The 15,746-nt window shown below is 41.1% G+C and overlaps 2 protein-coding genes across 5 annotated transcripts; both read left to right on the top strand.

Annotated features, from left to right (window-relative positions):
• The first annotated feature begins 1,048 nt into the window (after positions 1-1,048).
• On the top strand, positions 1,049-4,045 carry LOC124701828 (cysteine-rich receptor-like protein kinase 6). 4 transcript variants are annotated; one of them, XM_047233925.1, is made up of 8 exons: positions 1,049-1,235; positions 1,354-1,510; positions 1,589-1,853; positions 2,077-2,332; positions 2,411-2,561; positions 2,659-2,850; positions 2,957-2,989; positions 3,828-4,045. In XM_047233925.1, exons 2-8 carry the CDS (start codon positions 1,364-1,366, stop codon positions 3,888-3,890), a joined length of 1,107 nt encoding a protein of 368 aa, XP_047089881.1. In that variant the 5' UTR covers positions 1,049-1,235; positions 1,354-1,363; the 3' UTR covers positions 3,891-4,045. The 4 variants fall into 4 exon arrangements, with proteins under 4 accessions (XP_047089881.1, XP_047089904.1, XP_047089888.1 ...); XM_047233948.1 differs by having other exon boundaries at positions 2,659-2,847; positions 2,953-2,989; XM_047233932.1 differs by having other exon boundaries at positions 1,362-1,510.
• A 3,970-nt stretch (positions 4,046-8,015) lies between these two features.
• On the top strand, positions 8,016-14,417 carry LOC124701856 (disease resistance protein Pik-2-like). Its single transcript, XM_047233957.1, has 3 exons — positions 8,016-10,056; positions 10,735-11,349; positions 12,448-14,417. Exons 1-3 carry the CDS (start codon positions 8,959-8,961, stop codon positions 14,257-14,259), a joined length of 3,525 nt encoding a protein of 1,174 aa, XP_047089913.1. The 5' UTR covers positions 8,016-8,958; the 3' UTR covers positions 14,260-14,417.
• The last annotated feature ends 1,329 nt before the right edge of the window (positions 14,418-15,746 follow it).

A 15,746-nucleotide genomic window follows, 5' to 3' on the forward strand; every position in this document is an offset into this window, starting at 1 on the left:
CCGAAACGATGCCCTCAACAAGGAGAAAGACCCAGAAGCGTCTCCATCGTTCGATCCCAAGGATCTAAGGTTTCCCTCTGAAGGCAAAATTCTGAGGTGATTAGAGGAGCCCTGAACGACGCTTCCAAAAAATCAACGACACCCACATGTGTCGCCGTTGCCAGTCCGGACCAAAGCCCGGACAAGGATTTCTCCTAGGGTCCTTCACCTCGAACCACCCGAGCTGCGAGGCAACGAACTACAACCAACTTCCACATCCAAGACCGCCACAACACCACCTCCCTACCACTGCCAAGCCCCAACGAATCCAAGATGGATCGATCTGGGCCAGCAGCACAACCACCCAAGGCCCAGCCGGACGCAGGGATTGAAGCTTGGAGCTCCAGATCCGCCACGAAGGAGGCTCCCTGGGCCAACCGGTAGCAATGCCACCCTCGTGACCGAAGATGCCGGCCACCATCCACGGGAACGCGCTGAAGCACGTCACCGCGGCCACCACCCGAGCCTCTGCCACCACCGAAGCGCTGTCGACTCGCCTAGGGCCGCCGCCCCGGCCTCCTCGCGTCGGTCAGCATGCAGCCGCCTCACCCGGCGGATCCCGCCACATGCGTCGCGCGGGAGAGACCCCCCCCCCCCCCACCACCACCACCACCACCGCCACCAGCAGCAGCACATTCGGCTGCAGGGCCCACCGCGGTGGCTGCGGTGATGGATGGAGACGGACTGGGCGTGGGGCGTGAGGAGCGCGCGAGGGGGGTTGGGCTTGCTTGTCCTACACTGTTTGGACGTACAGTAAATGTTTTGCTAGTTTTTTTTTGCGTATACATGTTTTGCTAGTTGCAACCGCCGCTACACACGCTACAGCAGGTATGACGCCACGCGGTATTGGAGACGCACTAACTGCAGGTATAAAGTTCTTGTTCTACGCGGCCTGCGGAAAATACGCGGTGACGACGAGATCTAGGCAGCTAGGCGACACGCACTGTCTGGTGGACATCTTATGACGTGGACACGATGGGCATATACATACGTTATTATGTACACCAATCGGAAGACTGAACTGACCCCAAACAGGTCAACTTCTTCCTCTTCGTGTTGCTCCTTTATCTAGATCCAATCCCACCTGCCATAGCTAGCAACAAGACTGACCATTTATCTCGTTCCTCGATTCCCATAGCTAGATCGAATCCCACCTGCCCATAGATCCCTCAAGGCTTCCAGATTCACTGTCGAAGGTTAGTGACTGTGCCCAGCATGTTCTTTTTAGCTGTTAAATTTTGCATTTTTACTCTTATTTATGCTGTTTTGTAAACTGAGAATAACCCACAACCAGTCGCTGCTCACGTTCCTTAGATCCTCAGAAATGGCCCCTTCTGGAAGTAAAACCCAAGAGAACAACACGAGCCCCGAGCTACCGGAGGAGCTGCCATACGACTTTCTGAAGCAAATCACGAATGACTTCGCCGAAGATCGGAAAATCAGTGGAAGTCCATTCGGAACACTCTATAAGGTGTGATAATTTTCCATTGGTGTTTTGGTGTTCCAGAGGTTGCGGAAGACATGCTAATATATCTGCGAGATTGAACAGGGATTTGTTCCGGACGGTGACAGAGTGATTGCCGTGAGGAAACTCCAGGAGAACGCGCCCATGCCTGCCGACAAAACGTTTTCAAAGGAGGTTCAGAATGTCATGGCGCTCAAGCATGAGAACATAGTGCAGCTGGTTGCATTCTGCAGTGAAACAACCAAGAAACTGGTGCAGTTCGAAGGAAAGTATATCCAGGCAGATATTACTGAAAGTTTGCTCTGCTACGAATATTTACCTGACGGAAGCCTCGAGGACAAACTTTTTGGTAGTATATTATTTCCCACATATTCTCATATATTTCTTAGTGGTTAGTTTTGCTGTTTGGAGATAGGACATTGCTTTTCTACATTACTCAGAGTTCCATCTGTCACATCTAATTTCCTGTAATGTATTTTTTCGATAAAGGAAATATATTAATATCAAAGGAATGTATTTTTCCTGTAATGTATGTTTACAGTAATTAATATTCCTCTTATGCTGATATGCAGGGGCCAAAGCAGCCGAGGATGTCTCTTCGGCTGAACCCAGCATTGATTGGGGCACACGCTTCAAAATAATCAAGGGGATTTGTAAAGGCTTGCAATATTTACACAAGTTGGACCTTCCCATTATCCATATGGATCTGAAACCTGAAAATATACTGTTGGATGCAAATATGGTGCCAAAGATTGCGGATTTCGCATTCTCGAGAGTCTTTGGCCAAGAACAAACCAGATTGTGCACACAAACAGTTGTGGGATCCTAGTAAGCAGCTTGAGAACATTACTCTGTTCCTTATTATAATGTAATTCCCACTTAACTTTAGATGTTAATGCGATCCAGCGGATACATGGCTCCAGAGTATCTATACAAAGGTGAAATCTCAGCGCAGTCAGACATATATAGTTTAGGTCTAATGATAATTGAGATCACCACAAGAGAGAAGAACTGCCCCGAAAAAGACCAGCCATCCGCAAGAAAATTTATTGATAAAGTATGATGAGACTCTAATTATTTGAGTTTTGAAGATTGAAATTGGAGATTTATGCTACATTTAGTTTGCATATAACCACCAAGCATTGTTTCTGTAGGTATGTGAAGAGTGGACACCAGAGCATATAGCATCGAAGTATGCATTGTTAGATTCAGAAGGCCACAAACAAGTTAAAGCATGCATTGAAATTGGGTTAAAATGTGTTGAGGTTGACCGGAAATGCAGACCTCCCGTAGATGAAATTGTTGACACTCTCAACGGACTGCGTGAAAGCCGAACGACAAAAAAGGTATGCTAATACAGGATTATGTAATTTCTTATAGTGAATTGAGATAACTTCATTTTAATTTTCGTCTGAAATAGCTGATCAGTTCTTTATTTTTTGGTAACTAAAGGAGGGTCATTGCTGTCCATCTATATTCACGAAGGTGCGTATGCACAAACGTCTTAATCGTTAAAATTACAAGCATATTCATGTTTACATTGATATATTTAAATTTCTGACACTGCATATATTGCGTTTATTTTGTGCTGTTGCCATACTTTGTATACGAACTAGCACATACACGCCCTTCACATTCTTTAAGGAAGGGAGTCTCAATCATCACAGATATCTGGTCGGATATTTTAGATATGTTCCAAATGTAGAATTTCTTAGCGCATCATAAGAATCCTTTCACGTGATTTTGCTGCGAACTGAAGAGTACTACAAAAATAGATACCCTCTGCTGTTCATTTCTGCCTGCCGACTAATAGGAAGTGTGTATTCTATCTTAGGATGTCACCTAGCGATATGAATGGGACACTCGAAGAGCTCTGTTGTAGAAATTTCGCAACTATAAAAAGCCAAAAGTATATGGCCATACTTAACTAGGTTGGATGACCACGATAAACAAACAAGAAAAGAAATAATCCTCTTCTTGCATGTAGCATAAAATGTTTTCATTAAGATATAAGCAATCTGGTCATCAACTGCATAATCATGTCTACAATACTGTTTTTTTATGGTGGTTGCTTTCTTTATAAAGCTGGGCCAAGAGGCCTTCTCTTTAATACTGTTTATTTTTGGCAAATGTTTTTTTGTGTAATATCTATACTACAGTTGCCAACTAAATGCACTGTCTACTTCATTGGCTTGCATATTTGAATATATATCTTACTGTAATTGTAAAACATGTGATTTCTAAAATGAATCACCTATCTGCATGATCATACAGTTTCTGCTAGACATTTCTGATTGCTCCAACATGCTATATGAAATTTCAGGTCTCCTGCACGTCTACAACTAGCGCGAAGCTTAGATCCATTTTTTGTGACAAAAAGAAATAGTGCTCTAGTATTTGCTACAAGATCTTATGTGTGCTGGAAATAAGACCCGTAGATGTCAAGTCAGTGTGGAAACATCTCAAATCCCTGAACTAAAATCACGACACTTATTATGGATTGGAGGGAGTAATTTTTTTCAGAAATTACATCTTTTGTTACTGTTGTGTTTCATGTCCTTTCAAATAAGAATCGGTTTCCCTGGTACAATAAGATAATGCTGTTAACTTTAGTATGAAAAGTAACTATCATTTCCGAACATGTTAAAGAAAACGACAGCCCTCGCTCGCCCTCTATCATTTCCGTCTGGTTGTCTCATTAATCGAATTCCTACCTAAGCGCACATGGTTAGGTACCTTCCTCAACCAAAATCGGGATACAGGAGCACAACCACGTAAGAGATGCAGAAGACGATGTCAAACAACATAAAAAGTTTGAAAACTTCAAGACTAGCGGATTTTTTTTTTGTATTATATACCTAAGAAAAGTTAGGCATACGTGCTATGCAATTTCACAGTAAAGATGCTGCTCTATTGTTGCAAACCAAGTAGGTCCTCCGTGAGTTCAGATCAAGGATAATCTGCAGATTTGCACTATGCAGGGTGCCCCGAGTGTTCAGACCACAATGGCGTGCGCTGAAGGTTTGCCCTATGTACGATCTTTTGACCGCATGCAACAACTTCAGTTTTCAGACCTCCCTGGCCCTCTCGATCTCGAACCACAAAAGGTGAGAATGGTGCCAGTATTCCACAGAATTAGTTCAACCGGATACTGTCACGTAATATTCGCTTACGATTTCCTAAAGGACCCAAAACTCCTTGATTAGGTTTTCATACCATGAGAGGCGAAACTGTTATGTTACTGGATCAGCAACCCCACCTCACCTTATTGGCACGAAGAGTTGTCCGCAGGTTCTCTTTCCCTCTTTTTCTTAACTTTTATTTGACATATCTAATTTTCTCAATACGTCATGTTACTTAGCATTTGCAATACATAAAAAAATTACATGCACTGATAGAATTAAAAATGTATGTGTACCTATGGGGCATCTACTAAAACAGTAGGCTTCAGAAACGGTACAATTAAAAAGGTGTGTATACAAGCTTTTAGTTCAAACAGGAAGGATCACAAATTGAATATGAAGAAATAAATTGAGTGAAATGTGACCTCCAAGCTTGGTCAGTTGGCGCTACGATACTTACATTCATTAGACACTATCTTTTCCAACAGCAACTCTGCCCCCTTGTTGTTGAGATAATCTGCATCAAGTGGCGCTGCCTGATTGTACTTTGATCTATTAAAATTATTCGAACTATTGAAGAAAAAAATCTTAGATATTCAAAATAACTCCCCTTTTGGTCCACATTGAGTCCTAAAAATTATGAAACCGCTCGATTCTGAATCCTTGCCTAATTTCAAAGAAGTTTTGCAGATTTGGCGTCTATGTAAAGTCATTTTTACTGATGTGTTTTCCACATACACATAATTAAGGTGCACGTTTGGTGCTAGGGCATCCCCCATTGTTTTCCACATACACATAACTAACAATGTGGTGGATGAGAAGACAAAGGTGGATTGGAAAAAAGTAACACGACGAGTTGAGATGTAAGCTAAGGCAATCCTAAATGATACCGAAGTCAATATTTAGAGGAGGCGGCGTTTTGGCTCCTAGGAGCAAATGCTCCCATTATAAAAAATAATTTTAAAAGTCCCATAAATTTTTTGGTGTACATCGTGACATTCTATGTTAGTGAACAAGTTTTCGTGGAGAAATAGCATTTTATGTGGTGTTTACAGAAAAGACAAAAACATGTCCTGTACGTAGTCGTGTTATAGCATCAAAATTTGTTTTTTTACAGGAGCCACAAAATTTTTTAGTTTTTTTTTTAACTTGTGTACGAACATAAAATGTGTAGATGTACATGGAAAATTTTATTTTAGAATTTTTTGACACTTCGAAATGTAGATTCACATAACAGGAGCAAATGCTCCTATGAGCCAAAGTGAATATCCCATATTTAGAGGGTTACATAAGATGTTCATAAGATACCACCTTCAAATGGTTCCAAAATTTTAGATCTTGACTGAAAGTGCAGGGGTCATACTCTACTTGTTTCAAAGAAACGCTGCTACTTCCTTGCTGCTGTACTACGTTATCCAATAGTAAATTCAACATAAAACAAAATGGATCCGGTATGGAGGCACCACAGATACACGGTAGACACGCATTGGATTTCTGTAGTATTGGTTTAAAAAGCGTGAATATTAAGATCATGAATGGAAGCAGTGCAGCGCAGACATGGTATACCTGCATTCGTGCCAAACACCATACCTCCTCAGTGAAAATGAGTAACAAGTGGTGCCTGAAAAACATTAATTGAATGTTAATTCGATCAATTTTTCAAACGCAATCTAGACAGAAAATGTAATTGGAGTGGTTTGTCACCTTGAATGGGCATTAATGGAACTACATGCTAAGTTCAATCAGATATTCCACTATCGTTTTTCTTTTCTACTGTTCTCAGCCTACCTACAACCACGTGAACTTATTTTTTGATGGGGTACAACCACGTGAACTACTTGATCATAAGATGCTCTTTAATGATTTTAGTTCATGACCTTGGAACCATACATCAAAGACTAATCCTATAAATCAAGCTGTTCCAATCTCGTTTGCCAGATCTATTCAACATATGCTGTCATCTGCAAGCTCGAGGTCAATGCATAAATCCAAGTGCTCACCACATGCTATCTACTTTACACAATAACAAGTGGGTAATCAGTCATGGACGAATGGTTTCATTAGCATGACGAAGAGACAGGTTGATGTGAACTTCAAATACTTGAGCTACCGAGTCTTATTAGTTTACTCCTCAAATCTGATCAAGTGGATCAATTGCTAATAATATCGCCATGTTTAGTTGTAATATGTTCTGGTTCATTAATGAAATAATAGGATTCTCTACCCCTTCACAAATATAGTTCGCCAAGTATGGTGTATGTCATGTACTCCCTCTATGCTGAAATATAATGCGTATTAGTTTTTTTCAAAGTACAACTAAGTCAATTTTTATTAAGTTTATCAAGAAAATATCAACATCTAGAATATCAAATCAATACCACTAGAAACATCATTTAAGTATATTTTAATATGGTAAACATTTAGTGTTATACTCAACTTCTAAGTATGGAAAATACAAGGAGGAGCAGAGGACGACCAAAGTTTATATGGGCGGAGGCGGTAAAAATAGATTTGAGGGATTGAAATGTCCCTAAAAATTTAGCTCTTGATAGGACCGCATGAAAATCAGCGATCCATGTGCTGTTATCTTAGTTTACTTCTGTTTTTTTCTCTCCTTGTTTTGGTTTTCTTATATTTTCGACGGGTTTCATATCTAGCCTGCCTCATCTTGTGTGAGATTTATCCAAAATTAGATGTATAGCATCAGACAAATTTTATGTGACGGAGTGAGTACATTTGAAGTTATAGATATAGACAATTCTCTCAATAAACTTGGTAAAAGTTAGTGCAATTTGACTTCGGTGGAAACGATGTGCGCTATATTATCGCAAAGAGAAAGCATATTATATTATTATTTGCAAGATACTATCAGAGAAAAACAATAAAGATTTAATGTTGATGTGGCTACCTCTCTGAACATATGAAACAAGGAAGCGTTACAGGATTGTGGACATCCATTCAATATGTCCTCTCACCTTCAGATACAAGTTATTTGGAGTTCCTTAAGAAAAATATTAAGTTTATAATAGTGTATGACCTAGATAAATGATCAGTTAGACCAGACTATACATCTCTAATCTCAATAAAAGTCTTCTCATTTAAAAAAGTCTCATCTAACAAATTTGGCCAGCCTTGTTAGGAGTATGCAGCTCATCTGGTGGTTCTGGTCAATAAAACAATTTGTTCACAACTCGCTCCATAGATCTAGTCAACTTTTGCTCTCTGGCATCTCCAAGCACAAACTTAACTACTCATAATTGCGCGTATACTAGACAATAATACGTATTGTATATAAATTCGCTGTTTCGCACTAATAGTAGCCCATCGCCCTTAAGAATTCCGCTGGGGTTAATTTTGTATAAATCTATTTTCCCAAACTCATTCCAAAGATCTAATCAGCATTTGCTCTCGGCCATCTCAAAACAGAGCGCATCACCACTTCCAAACAGTATAACAGACAGTAAGTTAGTAACAAGTGGGTGAACCATGTGTTTTGCTTGCCCCAGGGCTATGAACAAGGGCCATTCAGCTAGCAATCATGTGCATTAATTAATGGTGGTTAACGAGGCAGAGTACTTCTTCATTATAACATGGCAAATCCATTTATCTAAGCTATTAGGTGTTCCCGTCTGTTCGATGATTAATTAGTTAAATACTGCTCCCTCTCCTATCCCTTTTAACTTTGATTTAGTACAACTTAAGGGGATCAGAGGGAGTATATCAATAAGGCTGTTCCCATGTCCTATTTTAAGTAAGAAATAAGAAAAAGCTCACTGCATCGAACAAAGACAAGACAAAAACTAGTGATGGACAAAATGTTTAGGAACTTCAAGGACTTGACGACATACAAGTCCTTCTACTTTTCTTTTTCATGTCATCGTAACTTAAGAACTTAGAATACTATCATGCCAGCCTTTGCTTCCTATAGCATCTTTGCTTTGTGCAAATACCTAGAAGCCATTCCATATGTCTTTGTTTATAAGATACAGTTGTAATCCTTTGATTCCGTTAATGAAATTATGTGGACTCACCTGTGGCTTTCCTTGCCATATGTGCTAAAGGGAGTCTGTGATGGCCCTTTGTCTTCTTTGATGGCTCCAAATCCTTCTGTGATACAGCTAATCACGTACGACTTCTGGGAAAAATATTGCCAGAACTTGCACATCTCAGACCTGGACAATAGGCCAACTTGCACATCTCAGACCTGGACAATAGGCCATCTATTTCACCTTCAGAAAGGACATCTCTGGGTGCTCAGCTGAAGCACAACCCAATCCAGCACTTCCACATCACACACAAGATTTAAACACCAGATCGATAGAGCTAGCAGCCATGGCGGACCTGGTTGTTGGGTTGGCCAAATCAGTGGTGGAGGGCGCGCTGACCAAGGCCCAGTCGGCGATTGAGGAGGAGTCCCAGCTCCAGCAGAGTGCGCAGCGGGATCTCGTCTTCATCACCGGTGAGTTCGAAATGATGCACTCCTTCCTCAACGTCGCCACCAAGGAGCGTGTGGAGAACAAGGTGGTGATGACCTGGGTGCGGCAGGTCCGCGAGCTGGCCTACGACGTGGAGGACTGTATCGAGTTCGTTGTCCACCTTGACACCAAGACCAGCAAGACAAACTGGTTTTGGCGCATGATCCCCTCGTGGTGCATTGCGCCACCGCCCACGGCACTGGCGCTAGACAAGGCGGTCAGCGAGATTGAGCAGCTCAAGGCCCAGGTGAAGGATGTGAGCACCAGGAACTCACGCTACAGTCTCATCAGCGACTCTGGCTCCAAGCCTGTCACACAGCATCAAGCAGCAATGGCGGGTACCACTGCCCTCAGCTCAACAGAACTCAACATGCTCGCCGAGGCGAGGGACGCCGCCAGGAGGCAGCAAGGCTTGGGGGATATCACCCACTTAATCACCAACAAAGACAATAAAGACCTTCATCTTCAGGTGATCTCTGTGTGGGGGACAGGCAGCGATCTTGGGACAACCTCCATCATCAGGAAGGCATACTGTGACCCAGAAATCTGCAAGAAGTTCTTGTGCCGTGCCTGGGTGAAGCTGATGCATCCTTTCAACCCCAACGAATTTGTCCGGCGCTTCATGGCTCAGGTCTACAAAAACTCTTGTGAAGAACAAGGAGTAGATGTAGGTGTACATGTCCTGACAAAGATGAAGGCTGAGCAAGGAGATCTCCTAAATGAGTTCGTGAAAGAAGTCAAAACCAAGACTTACCTCGTCGTCTTGGAGAACCTGACCGACATGGTAGACTGGGATGATGTGAGGACATTCCTTCCTGACATGATGAATGGCAGCTGGATCATCGTGTCAACGCAGCAATTCGAGATTGCAAGCTTGTGCATCGGAGACTCCTACCAGCCATTGGAGCTGCAGCAGTTCTCGCCTGAGCACTCAGTCTGTGCCTTCTTCAAAGAGGTAAAGCAAGCAATTATAAATATCAATTATGTACTTTTAGAAATTTTCATTTTTAGAAACTATTTTGCTATTTTATTCCGTAGGTTTAAAGATGGACACATTAATGTTTTACACACATATACTTTTGATCATATTTCTATGTCTTTTAATCAAAATATTCTTATGTGTATTAAAACTTCAAGAAAAAAAACTACACATAGCATTTTTTATCTAACAAGTCTTGTTATGTATTGGCTTAGCTAGCTGCAATATATAGAGTATCTTTTAATAGTTGTGGACAATTTAGTGATCTGGGTGAAGTATGGGATGGTAGAGCAAATTATGACTAATTTCTACTTCGGATCCAAGAACAAGAAAAATGTCAATGTTACCCTTCATTTATTCCTTTATTTTTTTCTCTCAGGAATAATAAATGTGAAATTAGCAAGGGGAAACAGAAAAATATGAGTAAAAGTACATCGAGAATGTAGAACAAATTAAATGACTAACATATTAGATGGAGAAAGTACATCATTAAGAAGAAATCTAGGCCATTGTATCATATTGGTAGAGCTATAGGCAAGAAAAGGCTGAGTGAATTTTGCTCTGCTAGCACCAGCTTGTGTGGCATCGTTTATCTGTCAATAAAGCTTAACACCCAGTTCAAAAAAAAAAGCTTAACACATTCCTCACATGCAGGGTTCTCAAGGAGATAAAGATGAGAAACTAGCTTTGTCTCAAGTGGGCCAAAATTCCTCCAATGGAAAAACTCCCTCGTCTAACTGGGAAGCTGCCACTTATTGGATGAAAAACTCTCCCCTTGTTGGACGTGAGACAGAAATGAATGAACTTGGCAGTTATACAGCCAAGGCATGTTTCAGTAATTCCCGAGTGGTGTCCGTTTGGGGGATAGCTGGCATTGGGAAATCTGCTCTTGTTAGAAACTTGTACTATGACAGAATACTTCACAGCGGCCAGTTTAAGCAGTACAGTTGGGTTGATATATCACATCCATTCAATTTAAGGGATTTTTCTCGAAGCTTAATTTCAGATCATCATTCGGAAAAAGATCCCATTAAAGAGTGTCGTGAGCTTCTGAGTCAAGGTCAATGCCTCGTTGTTATTGATGATCTCCAGTCCAAAGAAGAATGGGACTTAATACAGGCTGCCTTGGTATCTAGACCTTCTTCAAGTATTATCATTGTCATTACAACTGATGCTACCCTTGCCACTCATTGCACAAAGAACGAAGACCAAGTCTTTAATGTCAAAGGTCTACAAGCTGATGCAGCCATGGATCTCTTCAGGAAAGAGGTGTGATTTCTTCCGGCTATATTATCTAGTAGCTTTTTAAAGGAATCTATAGTAACTAGCATTTCTTGCATGCATGTCGTCCTAGACTTAACCGTTCAAGCATGAGTTGCTCTGTCCCACTTTACTGAACAGAATGTGCAAATGGTACATATATTTTAACATTATTATTAGATTTTTTATAGGTAATAGAAGATTTTTATTTTTGCTCCAAGCATCTGAATTACATATGCACATAACTAACAGTTATTCCAAATGTGTTTATTTCCATTTTATCTAGAATGGTAGCCTTGAGACTCTAGAATTTTAAATATAGGTCAAAAAAGAAAATCATGAATGCTCAACTTTCATATAACATGTTTTCACTTCCACTTGCAAAGAAGTAAGTACACAATATGTAGCAATTATCTATTTTCGAAGAAAAGTTTCGTCTTTTATGTACATATATTCGTCTTTTTTAAGTGAAAATACTATACTACGTATTTTCATGTATGTGTCTAAAAGGTGCAAAACATACTTTAAGAAGTTTAGGAAGGTACCAACATATTTTGGATAGGAAAATATGTAAGTAAATAAATTAAAAGCGATTGTCTAGCCTCCCCCAACTTTCTTGTTAAAAAACCTTTCATGTTATTTGTTTGTTTGTAAGAAAATTAAGATAATATCACTAGGCGTAGACATAGACTCTAACTAACATGCAGTTTTAACATTGATTTTTTAAGTTTTATGTTGCATACACTTTGCCTGCGGATTTAATGGTATTATTTTCACCTAGCAATTCTACTTAGTTTTTCCCTACTTGTGAAAGTTACAGAAGTAAGTGCACCTTTTTCCTGAAATGACATAAATATTAGAGACGTTTGTCTCTCCATACAGATCCTATAATGAAAATTTCTTGGCCACTTATAGAAATAACTTAGAAACATAATGATAGATAACTTAATTAATTTATACAAATATTCATTGAACTGATGCATGCATTTACCATACATTTGTCACTGGATTTGTCGGTCTATATTCTACAATAGAAATATGAGAATATAATTGATTCTTACCATGCTAATTAACTGATGCTAACTAATGTTATTTTTTGAATATTAGGTAAAAAGAAAGAATCCAGCATGCCCTTTACACGATCACAAAGATGAAGACCTAGAAGAACTTATTTTGAAATGTGGAGGTCTTCCCAAAGTGATAGTTTCTATAGCTGCCTTATTGGCCACACAGACCGTCACATTGATGGATACTGTGCGTGCGTTGAATGAAAAATTTATGCACGATCTAGAGAAAAATCCAGATTATGATAGTTTGCGGGGCCTATTTGACTGGATGTATAACTATTTCCGTACTTGCCCAGATTCCCTCAAGCCATGTATCTTTTACCTATCAATTTTTCCTCGAGGTCACAACATTCGGCGAAGGCGACTAGTAAGGAGGTGGATTGCAGAAGGTTACTCCAGAGACAGTGAAGAAGAATCCGCAGTGGATAAAGGGGAGAATTTCTTCTCAAAGCTCCTTGACCTGAGTATAATCCAGCATATACCACAGTTAGTTACCACTGCATTTAGTGATACAAGGATGGTCACGTGTCAGGTCAATGCCTTCATCCGCGAGTACATCGTGTCAAGAAGAATGGAAGAGAACCTTGTTTTTGAACTTGGGCCCAATTGTGTCCTAACCACCCAACGTACTGGGCGTCACCTTATCATATTGAAAGGCTGGGATAGAGACAGAATTGTTTTCGAGAGCATTGACTTTTCGCGGCTACGGTCGCTGACGGTGTTTGGAAAGTGGGAAACATTCTTCATCTCTGAAAGCATGAGTCTACTTCGGGTGCTTGATCTAGAGGACACATCAGGTGTGAAAGATGAAGATCTCAAGATAATGGTGCAGTGGCTGCTTCGCCTCAAGTTTCTCTCTTTACGAGGATGCAAGGACATCTCCCGTCTGCCAAATTCACTAGGTGATCTCAGACAGCTCCAGACTCTGGATGTGAGACACACCCGCATAGTCAAATTGCCAGCGAGCATCAGCAAGTTACAGAAGCTGCAGTACGTCCGTGCCGGCACCAAAGCCCCAGCATCAGCGCCACCGGCCTCATCTAGCAGGTTGCCAGAGTTCATCAGACGCCATGGTCTAGTTGGTGTTAAGGTACCAAGAGGTATTGGAAAACTAACAGCGCTGCACACGCTTGGTGTTGTTAACGTTGATGCTTCAGGGGGGACGGCCATCATGGAAGAGCTCAAGAAGCTGACCCAATTGCGCAAGCTCGGAGTGTCCGGAATCAACAGGCATAACATCAATGAGTTCTTCTCTGAAACTTCAAGTCTTGTTCATTTGGAATCTGTCTTGGTACAGTTCGACGAGGACAGTCAAGGTTTCCTGGAAAACATCTCCCTTCCTTGGAAGAACATGCAGAGTCTTACACTATACGGCCTCCAAGACATGTTGCCGACACTGGAGATGGACACTCTTAAAAATCTCAGAAAGTTGGATCTGGAGATGGACACGTTACAGAGTATTGGAATGGAGTTCCTAACCAAGCTACCAGAGCTACGTATCATACACCTTCGAGTCAAACAGCTTGTGGATGGCAAGCTCCATTTTTATGCCCACATGAATGGTTTGGAGTTGGACACCTTCGAGAAGGTGAAGATCCTCGAGGTCACTTGCATGTCCAGCAGGTTACATGTAAGCTTTGGATCAAAATCGATGAAGAATCTTGAGCTGCTCAAGATTGACTGCTCCAGCGCTGGTTATAAGCTTACAGGCCAAAACAATCTTTTGGAGCTCAAGGAAGTCTTTCTCAAGGGTACTGATGATGAAGAAGTCAAGACATATGTTGAGAACCTGCTTGCCAATCATCCAAAGAAGCCTACGGTGAAGCTCGGAGGAATACCACCCTCATCCTGAAGGGTTGGCATTGTGTCTGTTTATTTCCCTTTGTTTTGACCTATCACTAGCTGGATCCAACCCTTGCAATTTCTCATATGTCTGTATTTGGCTTGTGTTTTTATTTTTCATAAACATGTATATCCTGTAATAAAATACTATATGCAGTCTTCTAATTAGCTTATACCTTCTTCCCAAAAAAGAAGAAGCTTACTTTCATTGGAGCGGTGGTTGATGTTACGAATGTAGTGAGCCTGTTGCAGTGTACTAGCATAAAAGAGTTTGTTGGAGCTACCACTAAGGACATCTTTTTATCTAATTTGCTTCTTCAAAACTCCTCTTGCAGTTGTAGTTAGATGAAGTGGACCCATTTGGTCATCGGTACAATTTGATTCGGGAAGCTTGCCGGTATGTATGGTTCAGCTTTTCAGTAAATTAAGGGTGAAGTGAAGAGAAATAGTGCAGTAGTTAATTAGTGATCCCGTATTCTGACCTGAAATGTTTAGTCGCTTCTTCATAGGTACAGGATCAAGCCAATATGTATAGTGTAGTCTGTCAGCAATGTTGATGATACTAGTGCAGTAACTGTTGGTGAATCTCAACTCCAATTGCCAAAGTTGGATATGCAGAAAATCCTTAATCCGCTTCAACATATCCAAAATATTGTATAATTAAGTTGGATCATCTCACGCATGAAAAATAATATTGTAATGCAATGCAACTATCGGCATTGAGAGGAAAAAAGTGAGGATAAGAGCTACTTAGCACAAATAGCCCCCAAGGCAGGTAGCAGAACCACCAGCTCCTACCGCCCCCATCGGCAGCAGGTCCGCCGCCGGCGCGCGGACTGCACCGCGACCGTTTACCACCGTCGTCGCCGGCTGCCGCGCCTCCCGCACCGCATTCAGACATCTCGCACTGCTACCCACCGCCCGAGAGCTACCAGTCAGGCTGTCCGCCGTGATCCCCACACCTCCATCGCCGGAATTTTATTTTTTCAGATGCCATCGCCGGACGAAGACGCATGGCAGGCCGCACAGAAAGGTGCGGTTAATGGGCTAAGCTGGCCCAGCTGAGGCGACGTGGCCCGATCAGGATTGGATTATTTTGAAGGGATTCTCAAAACAAAAAACTGCTAGTAATTTGGAAGGGAGAGAGAAGTAAAAAAACAAAGATGTTTGTCTTTTCTTAGACCATCTACAGCATATATCACCAGCTTAACTCTGAAAACATTCTTTTTTGGAGGCACAAAAGAAACTAAGTATTGGTAGCCACTTGCCTCGCATATCCCCAAAACTGAGGTTTACAATTTTTTTTTTTTGCTATTTTCCACCTATTAATCATACATCACACCATTTAAACTGCATTTTTAATCATAAATTTATTCAAACTTTGAAATTTTTGCCACACAAACTTCAATAACATTTCATGTCCGTATTATTTTGAATTTTTAATCCAAACATAAATTCGCTTGAACCAAAGTACGACTAATTCAAACCACATATAAC

The sequence above is a fragment of the Lolium rigidum genome, chromosome 1 (genome assembly GCF_022539505.1).
Source record: "Lolium rigidum isolate FL_2022 chromosome 1, APGP_CSIRO_Lrig_0.1, whole genome shotgun sequence".
Lineage (NCBI taxonomy): Eukaryota > Viridiplantae > Streptophyta > Magnoliopsida > Poales > Poaceae > Lolium > Lolium rigidum.

Coding starts and splice junctions, on each gene's coding strand:
- LOC124701856 (XM_047233957.1), top strand. CDS start 8,959: ATGGCGGACCTGGTTGTTGGGTTGGCCAAATCAGTGGTGGAGGGCGCG. Junction 10,057..10,734: donor TCTGTGCCTTCTTCAAAGAG/GTAAAGCAAGCA, acceptor CCTCACATGCAG/GGTTCTCAAGGAGATAAAGA. Junction 11,350..12,447: donor TGGATCTCTTCAGGAAAGAG/GTGTGATTTCTT, acceptor TTTGAATATTAG/GTAAAAAGAAAGAATCCAGC.
- LOC124701828 (XM_047233925.1), top strand. CDS start 1,364: ATGGCCCCTTCTGGAAGTAAAACCCAAGAGAACAACACGAGCCCCGAG. Junction 2,333..2,410: donor CAAACAGTTGTGGGATCCTA/GTAAGCAGCTTG, acceptor AATGCGATCCAG/CGGATACATGGCTCCAGAGT. Junction 2,851..2,956: donor AAAGCCGAACGACAAAAAAG/GTATGCTAATAC, acceptor TGGTAACTAAAG/GAGGGTCATTGCTGTCCATC.